The sequence below is a fragment of the Ascaphus truei genome, chromosome 11 (assembly GCF_040206685.1).
Source record: "Ascaphus truei isolate aAscTru1 chromosome 11, aAscTru1.hap1, whole genome shotgun sequence".
Lineage (NCBI taxonomy): Eukaryota > Metazoa > Chordata > Amphibia > Anura > Ascaphidae > Ascaphus > Ascaphus truei.
Window position 1 is genome coordinate 57,873,043 of NC_134493.1, and position 16,467 is coordinate 57,889,509.

General features: G+C 43.5%; 1 protein-coding gene across 1 annotated transcript in view; it reads left to right on the top strand.

Moving 5' to 3' along the window:
* LOC142463604 (uncharacterized) overlaps window positions 1-15,470 on the top strand; it is a 131,327-nt gene extending 115,857 nt beyond the window's left edge. The window contains exons 23-29 of the mRNA XM_075566552.1: window positions 1,049-1,282; window positions 5,892-6,086; window positions 6,748-6,789; window positions 6,902-6,933; window positions 10,149-10,428; window positions 10,826-11,052; window positions 12,563-15,470. Coding sequence (XP_075422667.1) covers window positions 1,049-1,282; window positions 5,892-6,086; window positions 6,748-6,789; window positions 6,902-6,933; window positions 10,149-10,428; window positions 10,826-11,043 — 1,001 coding nt within the window. The 3' untranslated portion in view covers window positions 11,044-11,052; window positions 12,563-15,470. The remainder of the gene's footprint in view (window positions 1-1,048; window positions 1,283-5,891; window positions 6,087-6,747; window positions 6,790-6,901; window positions 6,934-10,148; window positions 10,429-10,825; window positions 11,053-12,562) is intronic.
* The last annotated feature ends 997 nt before the right edge of the window (window positions 15,471-16,467 follow it).

Genomic DNA, 16,467 nt, shown 5'->3' on the forward strand with positions numbered 1-16,467 from the left:
GTGAATCCAAATATACAGTAAGTGAACTAATATACAGTAAGTGAGCTAATATACAGTAAGTGAGCTAATATACAGTAAGTGAGCTAAAAGACAGAATATGGCTAAGCAAAAGTCAAGATAAAAGCAAAATCATTGCAAGTTATATGCATGGAATACTTAACTAGGCTCACTATGAATATTGTAGGACTAGGCATAGAAAAATGCAAAAAATGGAACTGGTAAGTAAGAAGGGCGGGTCACACTGGGGTAACGAGCCAAAAAACAAGGGGAGAAAAATCGGGTGCGGGAGGAATTCATGAGCACAAAATTGGAGAAGGGAGGGATATGGAAAGTGGGGTGGATGGATAACAACCAAAGGGCAATTCATTCAAGGGGAGCAACGTTTTGGGAATAATACCATCTTCAGGCCTGTTCCCAGCGGTTCTACACCACCATGGTACTTCCCTTTAATGGAATGCCTGTGTGACACCCAAGCAAAGTGTTATCAGGTGTCGGTATATCAGCCAAAGTGCAGCAAAATCAGCCAAAAACAATGTCCTCTGTGGGAAGAAGTCCATCAGCAATTACTGTAGGGGAGGTGAAGTGCCCGTCTCCAGGCTCGCAGTGAGTACTGATCAGTGGCGTACCTGTAGCCCGGGCCTATGCTCTTGGGGGGCGCGCCCTATTGGGTTATCAGATTTGTTGCCGACTGCGCAGGTGCGAATCTGCCGATCTGCTAGCCGACTGCGCATGCGTGATGGGCACTTACTGACTGGTCTTGCGCATGCACGATTGTTTTTTGCCGATCGTGCATGCGCGATCGATGTTTGCCAGTCACTCGTGCGACGGGCAAGTACCAATCACGCATGCGCACGAGCAGCTGGCAAAATGTTGCCCGGGGGCCCGCACTTGTCCAGCTGTGCCACTAGTGCTGATGATACAGGCAGAACATCTACATTAGGTTTTGTAATGACACAGTAACCCCAGGTTTCTTCTCTTCCTATTAGTGTTGTATAACCTTCCCCTATAACTAATGGGACTGGCTTCCCACTCTCTGCGCTTTATACAGGGAAGGACAATGTCATTGTGTTGGTGGATGACCTGGAGGACAGCAGCTCCGAGGAGAAGAGACGGATCCTGGAGACACAGCCCAGGATTGGGACTCTGGCCCGGGAGCTGTTCCTCTTCTCTGAGAGCGAGAAGGCGTCAGACTGTAAGGGACACCTAACATCCCAACACGAGGTGGATAAAACGAGGATGCAGGAGAAATTGGATAAGATTGAAGCGTTGATAAAAGCCAGCGGTAAGATTACCAGATCATTCAGATTCACCTAATTTCTCCAGACTATTTCCTACTCCTGAGTAGAAGACGGTGTCCCTGGGCAATCCTGTAATATGTGTAGAAAGGCGGCCTCACCAGTGTGCCCTCCTCCTCTGTACTCGGCATGTTTCCTATTCCTGACCCCGAACCGGGTCACAAAGAGCAGGTTCTCTGTCCAGGTTCTCTGGATCACAATCCAAGTAACTCCTCATGCTCATCAGAGCTTGGCCCCAATGACTCTGTATGACACAGAATGGATCAGGGAGGCTGCACGGCAATGAGATTCATTACTGATCCTTCTGCTTTCTGCTTCTTCTGGAATTTGAAGCACAGAATTTGGCCAAACCGTACATTCTCTCCCCTTCTTTTTATATTTAGAAATGGGGATATTTGGTCTGTTTCAGAAAAGGAGAGTCCAGGGGGACTTGTAAGAAGGAATTATAATAATAAGGAATTGCCCCATATACTGTAATCACTTCCCACATTGCTCAGTAAGAGGGACAGAAACAGAAGGTACTTCGATACTGTGACATTGGGAAACCGTATTCTACATGACTCCTGTACCATGAATTGAATGTATAACCGCCAGAATGGGCGTCTGATACAAGCGTCGGGACGGGTTGGCGCCCGATCCAGTATTAAGTCCCATTGACTTGATGGATGTGTCCCATAGACCTCTGTGTGACATACGGTATCGTTACAATTCATGGGAAAGTTGTATTGTATTTCTTTATTTATATAGCGCCATTAATGTACTCAGCGCTTCACAGCAGTAATACACGTGGTAATCATATAAATAACAGGTCATGGGAATAAGTTCCACGTTAGTAGCACGTGTGCATCTTCATAGGACAGACGTGGAGATTTCTGTTAAAGGCTCTAACCCTTAGATACAGAGACCAGATCACAGACGATAGTCCAGAAGACCAAACGTGGGGCTTAATAAAGTATTCACAACAGTGAGACAACGTTCCTGAGGTCAGACACAGTGTAAATTCAAAACTTGTATCTCATCATATGAAAATGTAACCCAACCAGGTCCAGGTGGAAATGTGCTGAGGAACAGTATCGGGGCTACAGTTTGAGCATATGCAGACGGGCAGTCACTGAGAGCCGGCACACGTCCGATACAATACTGTACCTGTGGCACGCAGAATACTTTTAGTCCATAAGTGTAAACGTCCGCCCCCTATGTAATAGACGGTATGGTTAGTGGTTCAGTAGATGAAATGACTGGCGGTTGCTGGAGATGAAGAAACCCGGCCCGTGCTGCCGTTGGGAGCCGTCGGTGTGCGTCTCACTTTCACTGCACAATGAAGAGATGGAAAACGGCGACGCAGGACCGTGACAAACAGGAGGGGAGCGGGTAACAAGGCAAAAACCAGGGGCCGCCACGTGCCCACGCACTTCATCAGGGCTCCTGTGATGATCCTGTGAGTGAATAGCGCAGCCATGTTTAAGGTACCCCCTCTCCTTCAGTGTGCGTCACGGTGCTGCGGCGCGGTTCTTCATCTCGACTGATTCTGATTGTAAGCTCTTTGTGCCAGGACTGTCCCAAGCCGTGCGGTGTCTGTGTAATGGGAGAGCGCCATCAGTGAGTTTAAATATAAAGCCTTTATTATAATGTCATATACCTGCTTACAGTAACAATAATTACAGAGATCTGCGTTGTACGTGTGTTACAGGACAATCCCGTCTGATAAACTGTTATTATTCTTATCTTTATATAGCACCGTGTTATTATTGTTATCTTTATATAGCACCGTATTATTATTCTTATCTTTATATAGCACTGTGTTATTATTCTTATCTTTATATAGCGCTGTGTTATTATTCTTATCTTTATATAGCGCTGTGTTATTATTCTTACCTTTATATAGCGCTGTGTTATTATTCTTATCTTTATATAGCACCGTGTTATTATTGTTATCTTTATATAGCGCTGTGTTATTATTCTTATCTTTATATAGCACCGTGTTATTATTCTTATCTTTATATAGCGCTGTGTTATTATTCTTATCTTTATATAGCGCCGTGTTATTATTCTTATCTTTATATAGCGCTGTGTTATTATTCTTATCTTTATATAGCGCTGTTATTATTCTTATCTTTATATTGCAGTGTTATTATTCTTATCTTTATATAGCGCTGTGTTATTATTCTTATCTTTATATAGCGCTGTGTTATTATTCTTATCTTTATATAGCACTGTGTTATTATTCTTATCTTTATATAGCGCTGTGTTATTATTCTTATCTTTATATAGCGCTGTGTTATTATTGTTATCTTTATATAGCGCTGTGTTATTATTCTTATCTTTATATAGCGCTGTTATTATTCTTATCTTTATATAGCAATGTTATTATTCTTATCTTTATATAGCGCTGTGTTATTATTCTTATCTTTATATAGCGCTGTGTTATTATTCTTATCTTTATATAGCGCTGTGTTATTATTCTTATCTTTATATAGCGCTGTGTTATTATTCTTATCTTTATATAGCGCTGTGTTATTATTCTTATCTTTATATAGCGCTGTGTTATTATTCTTATCTTTATATAGCGCTGTGTTATTATTCTTATCTTTATATAGCGCTGTGTTATTATTCTTATCTTTATATAGCGCTGTGTTATTATTCTTATCTTTATATAGCGCTGTGTTATTATTCTTATCTTTATATAGCGCTGTGTTATTATTCTTATCTTTATATAGCGCTGTTATTATTCTTATCTTTATATAGCGCTGTGTTATTATTCTTATCTTTATATAGCGCTGTTATTATTCTTATCTTTATATAGCACTGTGTTATTATTCTTATCTTTATATAGCACTGTGTTATTATTCTTATCTTTATATAGCGCTGTGTTATTATTCTTATCTTTATATAGCGATGTTATTATTCTTATCTTTATATAGCGATGTTATTATTCTTATCTTTATATAGCGCTGTGTTATTATTCTTATCTTTATATAGCGCTGTGTTATTATTCTTATCTTTATATAGCGCTGTGTTATTATTCTTATCTTTATATAGCGCTGTGTTATTATTCTTATCTTTATATAGCGGTTATTATTCTTATCTTTATATAGCGCTGTGTTATTATTCTTATCTTTATATAGCGCTGTGTTATTATTCTTATCTTTATATAGCGCTGTGTTATTATTCTTATCTTTATATAGCGCTGTGTTATTATTCTTATCTTTATATAGCGCAGTGTTATTATTCTTATCTTTATATAGCGCTGTGTTATTATTCTTATCTTTATATAGCGCTGTTATTATTCTTATCTTTATATAGCGATGTGTTATTATTCTTATCTTTATATAGCGCTGTGTTATTATTCTTATCTTTATATAGCGCTGTGTTATTATTATTATCTTTATATAGCGCTGTTATTATTCTTATCTTTATATAGCGATGTGTTATTATTCTTATCTTTATATAGCGCTGTGTTATTGTTCTTATCTTTATATAGCGGTTATTATTCTTATCTTTATATAGCGCTGTGTTATTATTCTTATCTTTATATAGCGCTGTGTTATTATTCTTATCTTTATATAGCGCTGTGTTATTATTCTTATCTTTATATAGCGATGTTATTATTCTTATCTTTATATAGCGCTGTGTTATTATTCTTATCTTTATATAGCGCTGTGTTATTATTCTTATCTTTATATAGCGCTGTGTTATTATTCTTATCTTTATATAGCGGTTATTATTCTTATCTTTATATAGCACCGTGTTATTATTATTATCTTTATATAGCGCTGTGTTATTATTCTTATCTTTATATAGCGATGTTATTATTCTTATCTTTATATAGCGCTGTGTTATTATTCTTATCTTTATATAGCGGTTATTATTCTTATCTTTATATAGCGCTGTGTTATTATTCTTATCTTTATATAGCGCTGTGTTATTATTCTTATCTTTATATAGCGCTGTGTTATTATTCTTATCTTTATATAGCGCTGTGTTATTATTCTAATCTTTATATAGCGCTGTGTTATTATTCTTATCTTTATATAGCGCTGTGTTATTAGTCTTATCTTTATATAGCGCTGTGTTATTATTCTTATCTTTATATAGCGCTGTTATTATTCTTATCTTTATATAGCTCTGTGTTATTATTCTTATCTTTATATAGCGCTGTGTTATTATTCTTATCTTTATATAGCGCTGTGTTATTATTCTTATCTTTATATAGCGCTGTGTTATTATTCTTATCTTTATATAGCGCTGTTATTATTCTTATCTTTATATAGCACCGTGTTATTATTCTTATCTTTATATAGCACTGCTAGTGTGTGCAGCACTGTATATTGTAGGTACCATGTAGGCACAATGAATTCCTGGGCTAAAGAGCTTACACTTGTGCACACAGAGTGCGTCTCCTGACTCACTGTCCAATACCTTAATTACAGGGACGCCGCTTCTCTTCAAAGGGGACAAAGATACAGCCCGATGGCCCTATAAACTCCCCCAATAATTAGTGTGAGATGGGTACTCAGTACCTTGTGCACCGCGCAGCATTACTGGGATAAGGAGGGGACAGTACAGGATTCCCATGCACTTTTCAATGTGTTGCAGAAACACAACAAGCTGGGGCAGGAGATGCAGGAAACCAGAATAATGACAATACAAAGGATTTATCCAAACGCCCAGCAGATCCTGGAGGGGACCGAGGTGGCCCGACACACAATCTGCCACTGGTACCTGCTAAACCAAAGGGCAAACCACAAGCTTCACGGGACAGAGCTCACCGAGACGACCCTGCACCCCAAGGTAACGCATGAGACGCCCAGTTAGGGTCTCTATACAGCACCACACAAGATGTGACATGGGGTCAGCAGAGGGCATCACTGTCCTCATGGAGAATTATCTCCAGCCAATCAGAGCTTGGCCCCACTCTTATCAGACTGCATCTTTATTAAAATAATACCTCATTAATGATTGAAGAGGCTTCAAAAGTAGTGATCCTGTGCCTGACTTACCTACATTTATTACACACGGAGGGGAAGAGCTGGGCCGTACCATACAGAGATTAAAGCCGTATTTATACTGTCATAAGGGAACGGGAAATGTGTTTTCTAATATAAATCCCTATTACTTTAACAAGAAAGTGGGATTTAAAGTGTGTAAATAAAAAGCAGTGGTACCGGGCACCCCTAGTACCATTACTCTCCCACCACTGGACACTCGGACCTCTGTGAACTTAGGATAGAATAATACATACGTGTGTTACTGTGTATGAGCCGTGTTCCCGTTATTTATGGGTTAGGATTTAGTGCATAATGAGGCATCTCTGTATTATGGGGAGAAGACCTTTGGTGTGGGACGTGCCTCTGTATTATACCCCGTACACTATTTCCCTCGTTCAGAGCCTCAGTGATATGGGGGTTTCCTGTACTGATGTGTCTGTGTTTTGTGCTTAATCTGACTCTAGGTCCTAGAGGTTCTTGGCTTCCTGAGATCTCCATTCCTAGAGGTATCTGCGCACACGCCCGGTTTCACCCCCCCAGCCTTACTGCGCCTCTCTGTGTCCTTAGCTAGTATAAGATGGATAAATAATCTCACATTTGTGTTTTTCTGTTGCACAGGAATTCTGGAAACCCTAATGCCACAAAGCCTGGTAAGAATTTATCTCTGATTATTTATTATACAGTTTGTTATATTATGAGATAATTAACACGTCATACATAAGGCTTGGCCCCCTGCAGACGCACTTACCAGAACACCCTCCTACTGTCTCTGTACGTTCTTCCTACCCACCAGTTAGATTGTAAGTTCTTCGGAGCAGAGACTCCTTTTCCTAAATGTTATGTGTTTGTCTGAATCACTTCTCCCCTTTGTGTGTTATTTATGTCCTCTTGAATCCAGCTTTGAGACGCCGGGGTCAGCAGAGGAAAGGACTGTTATATATTTTTTCTATAATTGTATTGTATTGTATGTCTTTATTTATATAGCGCCATTAATGTACATAGCGCTTCACAGTAGTAATACATGTGGTAATCAAATAAATAACAGATAATATAAATAACAGATCATGGGAATAAGTGCTTTAGACATAAAAGTAACATTTCGGAAGAGGAGTCCCTGCCCCGAGGAGCTTACAGTCTAATTGGTAGGTAGGGAGAGCGTACAGAGACAGTAGGAGGGAGTTCTGGTAAGTGCGTCTGCAGGGGGCCAAGCTTTATGTATCGTGTGTTCAGAATATCCACGGTGCTATTCATATGCTTCTTTAAGCAAGTGTGTCTTAAGATGGGTCTTAAAGGTGGATAGAGAGGGTGCTAGTCGGGTACTGAGGGGAAGGGCATTCCAGAGGTGTGGGGCAGTCAGTGAAAAAGGTTTAAGACGGGAGAGGGCTTTAGATACAAAGGGGGTAGAAAGAAGACATCTTTGAGAAGAACGCAAGAGTCTGGATGGTGCATAACGAGAAATTAGGGCTGAGATGTAAGGAGGGGCAGAAGAATGTAAAGCTTTAAAAGTGAGGAGGAGAATTGAGTGTGAGATGCGGGATTTGATCGGAAGCCAGGAGAGGGATTTCAGGAGGGGAGACGCGGGGACAGATCTAGGAAAGAGGAGAGTGATTCTGGCAGCAGCGTTTAGGATAGATTGTAGGGGAGACAGGTGAGAGGTAGGAAGGCCGGACAGCAGGAGGTTACAGTAATCAAGACGGGAGAGAATGAGGGCCTGAGTCAGAGTTTTAGCAGTCGAGTAACAGAGGAAAGGGCGAATCTTTGTTATATTGCGGAGGAAAAAGCGACAAGTTTTAGAAATGTTTTGAATGTGAGAGGAGAATGTGAGGGAGGAGTCGAGTGTGACCCCTAGGCAGCGTGCCCCTCCTCCAACCCCTTTCAATATGTGTTATTTATATTTATATGATTGTTACTGCTGTGAAGCGCTACGTACATTAATGGCGCTATATAAATAAAAGATGTATAAGATAAATGCTGCACACCTAAAAAAAAAAAAAAGGAGTATAGCAAGCGATACCGGTGCTCCCGTGCGTGAACGATAGCCTGTAATTAATCCAGTGCAAGGAGCAGCTGAAGGAACACAGGGCACAAACGGATTTGAAGTAAGTAACCTAATTTATTGAGCCAAACATGACGTTTCGACCTTAGTGGCACTATATCACTTGATAAAGACTACCCTGTTCCTTCAGCTGCTATATAAATAAACACATACATACAGTTTTTATATTATGAGATAAATGACTTGATGGGATCCTGTCTCCAGCTCTTCATGATCTCTAGAGAGAGAGAGAAGGACTCACGTCACCCGCTGTACAATATCCCTCTGGTCAGAGGTCAGAGGTCCATGGAGCTGAAGAAGGGACCTGACGTGTCCTGGAAGATGCTTCTTTATAAACCAATAATCCAATAAAAGTGTCACAGACCACTGGCCAGATTCATATTATACTGATATTGTCACATTGTATTTTTGGTGCAAGGGATAAAGTTATCACCGAATATTAGGGGGAAACGAACAGATTTTTCAAGCCATTGGGACCTATCATTTCTAGATGTAACCCTCCTCTGTATTGGGATATTCTCTGATATTCTGTATTATAACTGCCATTGGATCCTACGGAAACTATTGAATACAGAGAAATCTCCTGGTTTTCTCGCTAGTAACAATCTCCCGTTACCGGGGGACTTTGTGCTAATATTATAACAGTTTAATGAAGAGGTCCCATTGAAGTGTAAGATGTCTTCATTCCTGGGTAATTCCCCATTCCCAGTGTCCCAGACCGGGTAACCCGTGCGGCCGGCTGCAGTTGGACGGGTAAAGCTGTAGACGGGACACTTGTGTCTTGTTGGTGCACAAGAGGACACACACGGGTGGTAGTGTAACAGTGGAAGGCTCAGACACAATACACAGAGCAATAAGACATAACCGTGTCCCCAGTAACGTTATCTCCAGACTCAGGAACATTAGTTGTACATTGCAGAACACACTCCCACGTCCCAATGTAAGTGTTGGCCGGCTTAGCCTATCGTACCACACGAGGCCCCAGGAAGGTTACAGATACAGGCCTGTTACACTCAGGTGTAGTGTACGAGTACCCAGAGATGCTGCGATGCATATAGGGGTCCCGCAGACTTACTGTTTGTCCTGTAAAGGATTTGGGGGAAGTGTAAGATGCTGAGGGTCTCTTGTAGTCTCTCACTAAGTGGAGCATGAATACTCTGCTGAACAGGAACCAGGGCCACACATTCTGATCTCAGCTCACAGGGGTCTCCTTACATGTAACACTTCAACCCGTCAGACTTCAGTGCTGAGAGGTCTTCAGACCCCAGACCCTCACACAAATCGGGTCTCTCAGCAACTCGGCTCAATCAGTCTGACACCGTCTTAAGATGGCTGCCAGCACCTTCACACTGTCACATGGGCCTGGGACAAGGAATTTCTTCTATAAAGTGACCGGTTTTCTTGCAGACTTGGGCTCCTTGTTCTCACTAGTGTCTCTTACATTCACATACCGAGGCCTGTTACTCTGGCATTGGAAGACTTTGGCATTTATTTGGTGCAGGTCCTTCCATGGAGTGGGGGTGATGGGCTCAGAAGATCATTTATCTGCTGGTCATTATCATCATATATAGATATTTCTGATCTGATTTATTCCAAGAGCAAAACACAGCCCACACGGTCTCTTCAGCACCGCCATCCATCCATGTGAAGTCACAAACAAAGTATGCCCTCGGGATCTTCTCACGGTCAGGGCAGAGTGACAATGAATGGCTGGAATCCCCAGATCAAAGGAACTGGACAATTCGCGTCAAATTTTAAATTCTGGTGAAAATGTCTAACTACAATAAAACGGCTTCTTGTTTATTTCAGAAGCCAAAACCAAAACACACGATCGGGATCTTCTCACGGTCAGGGCAGAGTGATTATGAATGGCTGGGGGACCTGCTGAGATCTGAGGACTTCAGGGATCAGGTTCAGGACGTCAGACCCGGTTACATTTCTAATGCTGGAGGCCGCCAGTTCCGAGAGGACGTCTCTCAGTGCACATTCGCTATCCTGTATCACACCAAGAACAGGGGGAGGATAAATATCACGGATGTGACGGGCTCTCTGTATGACGATGAGCTGGGACATCTATCTGCTGCACTCGGTAAGAGATGTGCTCTAATGAAGAACATGCGACCACTACGTGGTGAATTAAATGTTCCCTCCAACCACAGGACATCAACATAGATTGAGTGTTTCTCCTCTCTGCCAGGTGACACAGATAACAGAGACACAATAAATTGTACGGCTCCCCCACCTCCCACCGCAGTGCAACATGTCCCAGACTGAGGGGACGTGCAGTACGAGGCCCACTTAGTATGTAGCTGTTGTAAAATCCTTAACCCTATTAGATCCTTGTTTTCATAGTTAGAATCCCTCTGTCGCTAATCCTATTGCAGGATCTCCCCACCTCCAGTATCAGAGGGGATCTCTCGTTCCGGCTTTTCTCTGTATCTGGGAAACCCTGCAGTGATCGGCCCTTCTCTCTGTGCTTTATGCAGGGAAGGAGAAAGTCATTGTGGTGGTGGATGACCTGGAGGACAGCAGCTCCGAGGAGGAGAGACGGATCCTGGAGACACAGCCCAGGATTGGGAGACTGGCTCGGGATCTGATCCTCTTCTCTGAAATAGAGAAGGAGTCATACGGAAAAATTCCCAGAACAGCAGAAGGATGGAGACTGAAGGAGAAACCAGGGAGAATTAAACAACTATTGTCATGAAGACAGAAGGTTTAACAAGATGATGCCTCAATATATATACCCAATGTTAACCCTTACACAGACCCCTCCTACCCCCTGATCCAGGCTGCTTCCCCTCCTACCCCCTGATCCAGGCTGCTGCCCCTCCTACCCCCTGATCCAGGCTGCTGCCCCTCCCACCCCCTGATCCAGGCTGCTGCCCCCTCCTACCCCCTGATCCAGACTGCTGCCCCTCCTACCCCCAGACACAGGCTGCTGCCACCTGACACAGGCTGCTGCCCCTCCTACCCCGACACAGGCGGCTGCCCCCTCCTGCCACCTGACACAGGCTGCTGCCCCCTCCTACCCCCTGATCTAGGCTGCTGCCCAATCCTACCCCCTGATCCAGGCTGCTGCCCCTCCTACCCCCTGATCCAGACTGCTGCCCCTCCTACCCCCTGATCCAGGCTGCTGCCCCTCCTACCCCCTGATCCAGGCTGCTGCCCCCTCCTACCCCCTGATCCAGACTGCTGCCCCCTCCTACCCCCTGATCCAGGCTGCTGCCCCTCCTGCCCCCTGACACAGGCTGCTGCCCCTCCTGCCCCCTGACACAGGCTGCTGCCCCTCCTACCCCTGATCCAGACTGCTGCCCCTCCTACCCCCTGACACAGGCTGCTGTCCCTCCTGGCCCCTGACACAGGCTGCTGCCCCTTATAATACTTGTATTACATTTAATGCAGCACGTTTTTTTGTTTTGTTTATATACAAACTGACATAATAATCAGAATAAATCGGTTGCACACTGTGTGTAAAGTAACTGACATAATAATCAGAATAAATCGGTTGCACACTGTGTGTAAAGTAACTGACATAATAATCAGAATAAATCGGTTGCACACTGTGTGTAAAGTAACTGACATAATAATCAGAATAAATCGGTTGCACACTGTGTAAAGTAACTGACATAATAATCAGAATAAATCCGTTGCACACTGTGTGTAAAGTAACTGACATAATAATCAGAATAAATCGGTTGCACACTGTGTGTAAAGTAACTGACATAATAATCAGAATAAATCGGTTGCACACTGTGTGTAAAGTAACTGACATAATAATCAGAATAAATCGGTTGCACACTGTGTGTAAAGTAACTGACATAATAATCAGAATAAATCGGTTGCACACTGTGTGTAAAGTAACTGACATAATAATCAGAATAAATCGGTTGCACACTGTGTGTAAAGTAACTGACATAATAATCAGAATAAATCGGTTGCACACTGTGTGTAAAGTAACTGACATAATAATCAGAATAAATCGGTTGCACACTGTGTGTAAAGTAACTGACATAATAATCAGAATAAATCGGTTGCACACTGTGTGTAAAGTAACTGACATAATAATCAGAATAAATCGGTTGCACACTGTGTGTAAAGTAACTGACATAATAATCAGAATAAATCGGTTGCACACTGTGTGTAAAGTAACTGACATAATAATCAGAATAAATCGGTTGCACACTGTGTGTAAAGTAACTGACTTCTGTACTTTTACTCTGCAGACACTTTGTATTCTGAGATTGAGAGAAGAAGAGACGGAGAACATTGAGCAGCGACCGTAACAGGCGGTGACGTGGGAAGGATTTCTGCTGCACCTGCTTCTTCCACAGGATCTGTTACTGTGCCCTCAGATACTCACTCATACTCCTCATCAAATGCCCACTGGTACTCACTGAAACCCACATCTCCTTAGATAATGCCCCTTGATACTCACCGATACTCCTCATATAATGACCACTGATACTCCCTACATCCTCTCAGATAATGCTCTTGGATACTCATCTCCTCAGGGATTTGCCCCTGATACTCACTGATCCCCCACGTCTCCTGCTCAGGACATATCTCTTCCCAGCCCTATGCTTCCCAGGTTGGACACTAAAATAAACCTTCATCTTTAACTGTCAAGATGTTTGTAAAATCAATCCCACAATGAGGAGCCCTGTTCCTATCGCTCCCATCGCTGGTGACTTTCCCATTGGTGCTATTCACTGCACCCCTGTCCCTTAGTGCTCCGGCCCCCATCACGTTTCTTATCTGTATTTATAAAGTCAGTATATCGGTAACAAGGAAACGGCTTCACCACATGGTTTATGGCGCCTGAGCGTTGCCACGGAGTAAGGTAAACGTATAACGTAATGACGCGGCGCCACAAATATTGTGTATGGCGTCACCGAGGTCGCCCGGAAGCCATTCATTATAAAACGCTTCACGCTTTAGTTCAAAGTATAAAGACCAAACAAAGAAGGTGAAGATGCAGCCTGACGCGTTTCGCTTTGGACAAAGCACTTCTTCAGAGGAACGATACAGATATCCACCAACCAGAAGTATATATACTTTCCGTCTTAAAGTGACAGTGTCATTAAGAACATATATCCTCAAACATAAGCACATGGAAGTGAGCCATACAATACTGTATATATATATATAAAGCAAGAATCCTTTAATATATCCGTAATAGGAAAAAAAAAACATGGCAAGGGAGAAAATACTTTGAAATGATTACTTCTGAATAGAATATACATGTACACATCTTGAATAAAGGATTATATCCGAGAACACACTGTTATTAACCCCCTTATAGCAGCAGTGTGAAACACCCTATTCTTTTATATAGGCCGGTAAGAGACATGTGCAGAGGTACAACCAGGCAGACAGATTTGGGAAAATAAACCATGGCATTTATTCAGCCTGTCACTTTAAGCAATATATTGTCAAGGAAGCACACAAATAAACACACAGCCTACCCCTGTGTAAGGATAACTCGCTCCCCCCAGTCCCTATCTGCAGGGCTGGGAGGATACGCCCCTTACCCACCTATCCCTGTGTAAGGGATAACTCACTCTCCCAGTCCCTATCTGCAGGGCTGGGAGGATACGCCTCTTACCCACCTATCCCTGTGTAAGGGATAACTCACTCTCCCAGTCCCTATCTGCAGGGCTGGGAGGATACGCCCCTTACCCACCTATCCCTGTGTAAGGATAACTCACTCTCCCCGTCCCTATCTGCAGGGCTGGGAGGATACGCCCCTTACCCACCTATCCCTGTGTAAGGGATAACTCACTCTACCAGTCCCTATCTGCAGGGCTGGGAGGATACGCCTCTTACCCACCTATCCATGTGTAAGGGATAACTCACTCTCCCAGCCCCTGGGAGGATACGCCCCTTACCCACCTATCCCTGTGTAAGGGATAACTCACTCCCCCTGTCCCTATCTGCAGGGCTGGGAGGATACGCCCCTTACCCACCTACCCCTGTGTAAGGGATAACTCACTCTCCCAGTCCCTATCTGCAGGGCTGGGAGGAAAAGCCTCTTTCCAACCTATAACCCCAAAGTCCAAAGGGGAAGCAGGGGGCTCTGTCAGTCTCTGGGTTGTGTCCTTCGGTAGCCACCTTCTGGCATGTCCTAGGATGTGCTCAGGGTTGTGTCCTTCGGTAGCCACCTTCTGGCATGTCCTAGGACGTGCTCAGGGTTGTGTCCTTCGGTAGCCACCTTCTGGCATGTCCTAGGACGTGCTCAGGACAATGCTTCCGAGAGGCTCTTCCGGCAGCACAGTTCCTCTGTGCTCAAGAGATCTCTCCTGCAGATTAAGCAGGAGCTTTTCTACCCGACTGGTTAATTGTCTCTAGTTGCAATTAACCAGCGCCCTGCTGGACTCACCAGCCAGATACAGGTTCCTATTTCGACTGGGGATAAATCCATGTCACACTCTCTTTGTGTTATTGTGTCATCCAGTGGTGTGATGTCACAAGGCCCTCAGGACTTCATGTATTTCATGCAAAAATCTAAAAATCTTCCCTACGGCCCAATCTATTAAAGGTATCAGCACCACGTACATTAGGGGCGATGTTCCCGATGCCCTGAAATGGAAAAATCCCTAATCCTCCCATCACAGCCTCATCGGGGGAGGGAGCAAAATGCTTAGACACTGGAAATATCCAATCTCCATTCTCAGTGTTCTGTGGGTTCTCCGATTCTCTCCTTAAAACGCCGGGTAGCGTCCTCTGCATATTGAATCCCGCAATTGCAGGTAACGAGAGAAACGAAATTCGCAGAATTACACTTAATATGTTGCGCCTCTGAATAAAAGCGGTTTATGTGGCCGTACTTGAAAACATCTTTAATTTGAAAACATAATTACAACATTTATATGACCTAGAACCGCAATGCCACCTAAACTCGTTAACCATCGTTTGGTAAAGACTCGGTGATGAAAACTCTGGCTAATGTTGCTGCGGTCTCCTGGCAGTAAAACTACGTCCATTTATCAATAAATATCTATATTCCGGATCAGTGAATTATTTTTAATGACATCACAGACTGCATTGAACTCCAAATGTTAATATTTTCTGGGGGAGAAGCGTTCCCATCTTGTGATGTTCTGGAACCTCTGTCCCCCCCCCCCCCCCCCCCCATATCCCATTCTTCCGATCCACCTGTGTCAGGTGTAACATGTAGTAGCCACATTTGGCTAGTAGGGATATTGGACATTAGTCTAGAGGTGGGTGGGTATATTTGATGGGGGTAAGTGGCCCAGAGATGGTGATTAGGCATCCGGGGGAGGGGGTGGGGGAGTGTTTAATTCTTTAATTAGCTTAGTAAAGCTTTGAATAGCAAAGCTCTTTATTAGCCAGTATGGTGGGCAAGGAAGGGGGGGGGGAGGGTGTCTCTATTGAGCCCTTTGTAGCCTTTTCTGTCAGCTAGTCATGACAATATGACCGGGGACACTAAGGGGTTAATATGTACTGTAATAACTATTTTATCACCGTGTTCAGGTTGGTTTCGCGTATCTTGCCTCTGTGTATAACGGGCAGTGTATTGGCCATTATACGTAGGAAAGACGCGGCTAACCCCAGCCCGGAGGAGGTGATGAGTTATTCGCGGTATTTCTGCCGTTCATCCTGATTTGATAAATCTCAGAACTTGATCCATGGCCGTTGTTACCTAACTGCGCTATTCCGCCTGCTTTGTATCGGATCCCTGCCGCGGTTTCTCAGTGACCACGATTACAACGTCTTGCAGTATCTTCCGTTTGGCATGATCACAATGGAGGTATTTGCAGTGTTAAGAAGCCGTGCTCCTGACTTTGTACAATACCCCCAATCTCTCGGTTACCGCCAGCTTTCCTAGGATCACCATCTTTATCTTTCTTTAACCATTTAACATTTTCATGTCCGTCTTGGCAATGCTTCCTGGTACTCCTTCAAGAAGGTCCCGACTCGCGCACAGCCCACGTTACGTGTCCTGTCTGATACTGTAACGTGTAACTGCCGATTTATTGCAATGTGTCTCGCTGCCACGTATCCTACAGTGGCACATACGTGAAAACCAGACAAAAGGGCTCATATTGCCTAAGCAGTGCTACTGTACAACAGGGGTTCTCAACTTCAGCCCTCAAAACCCCACAAT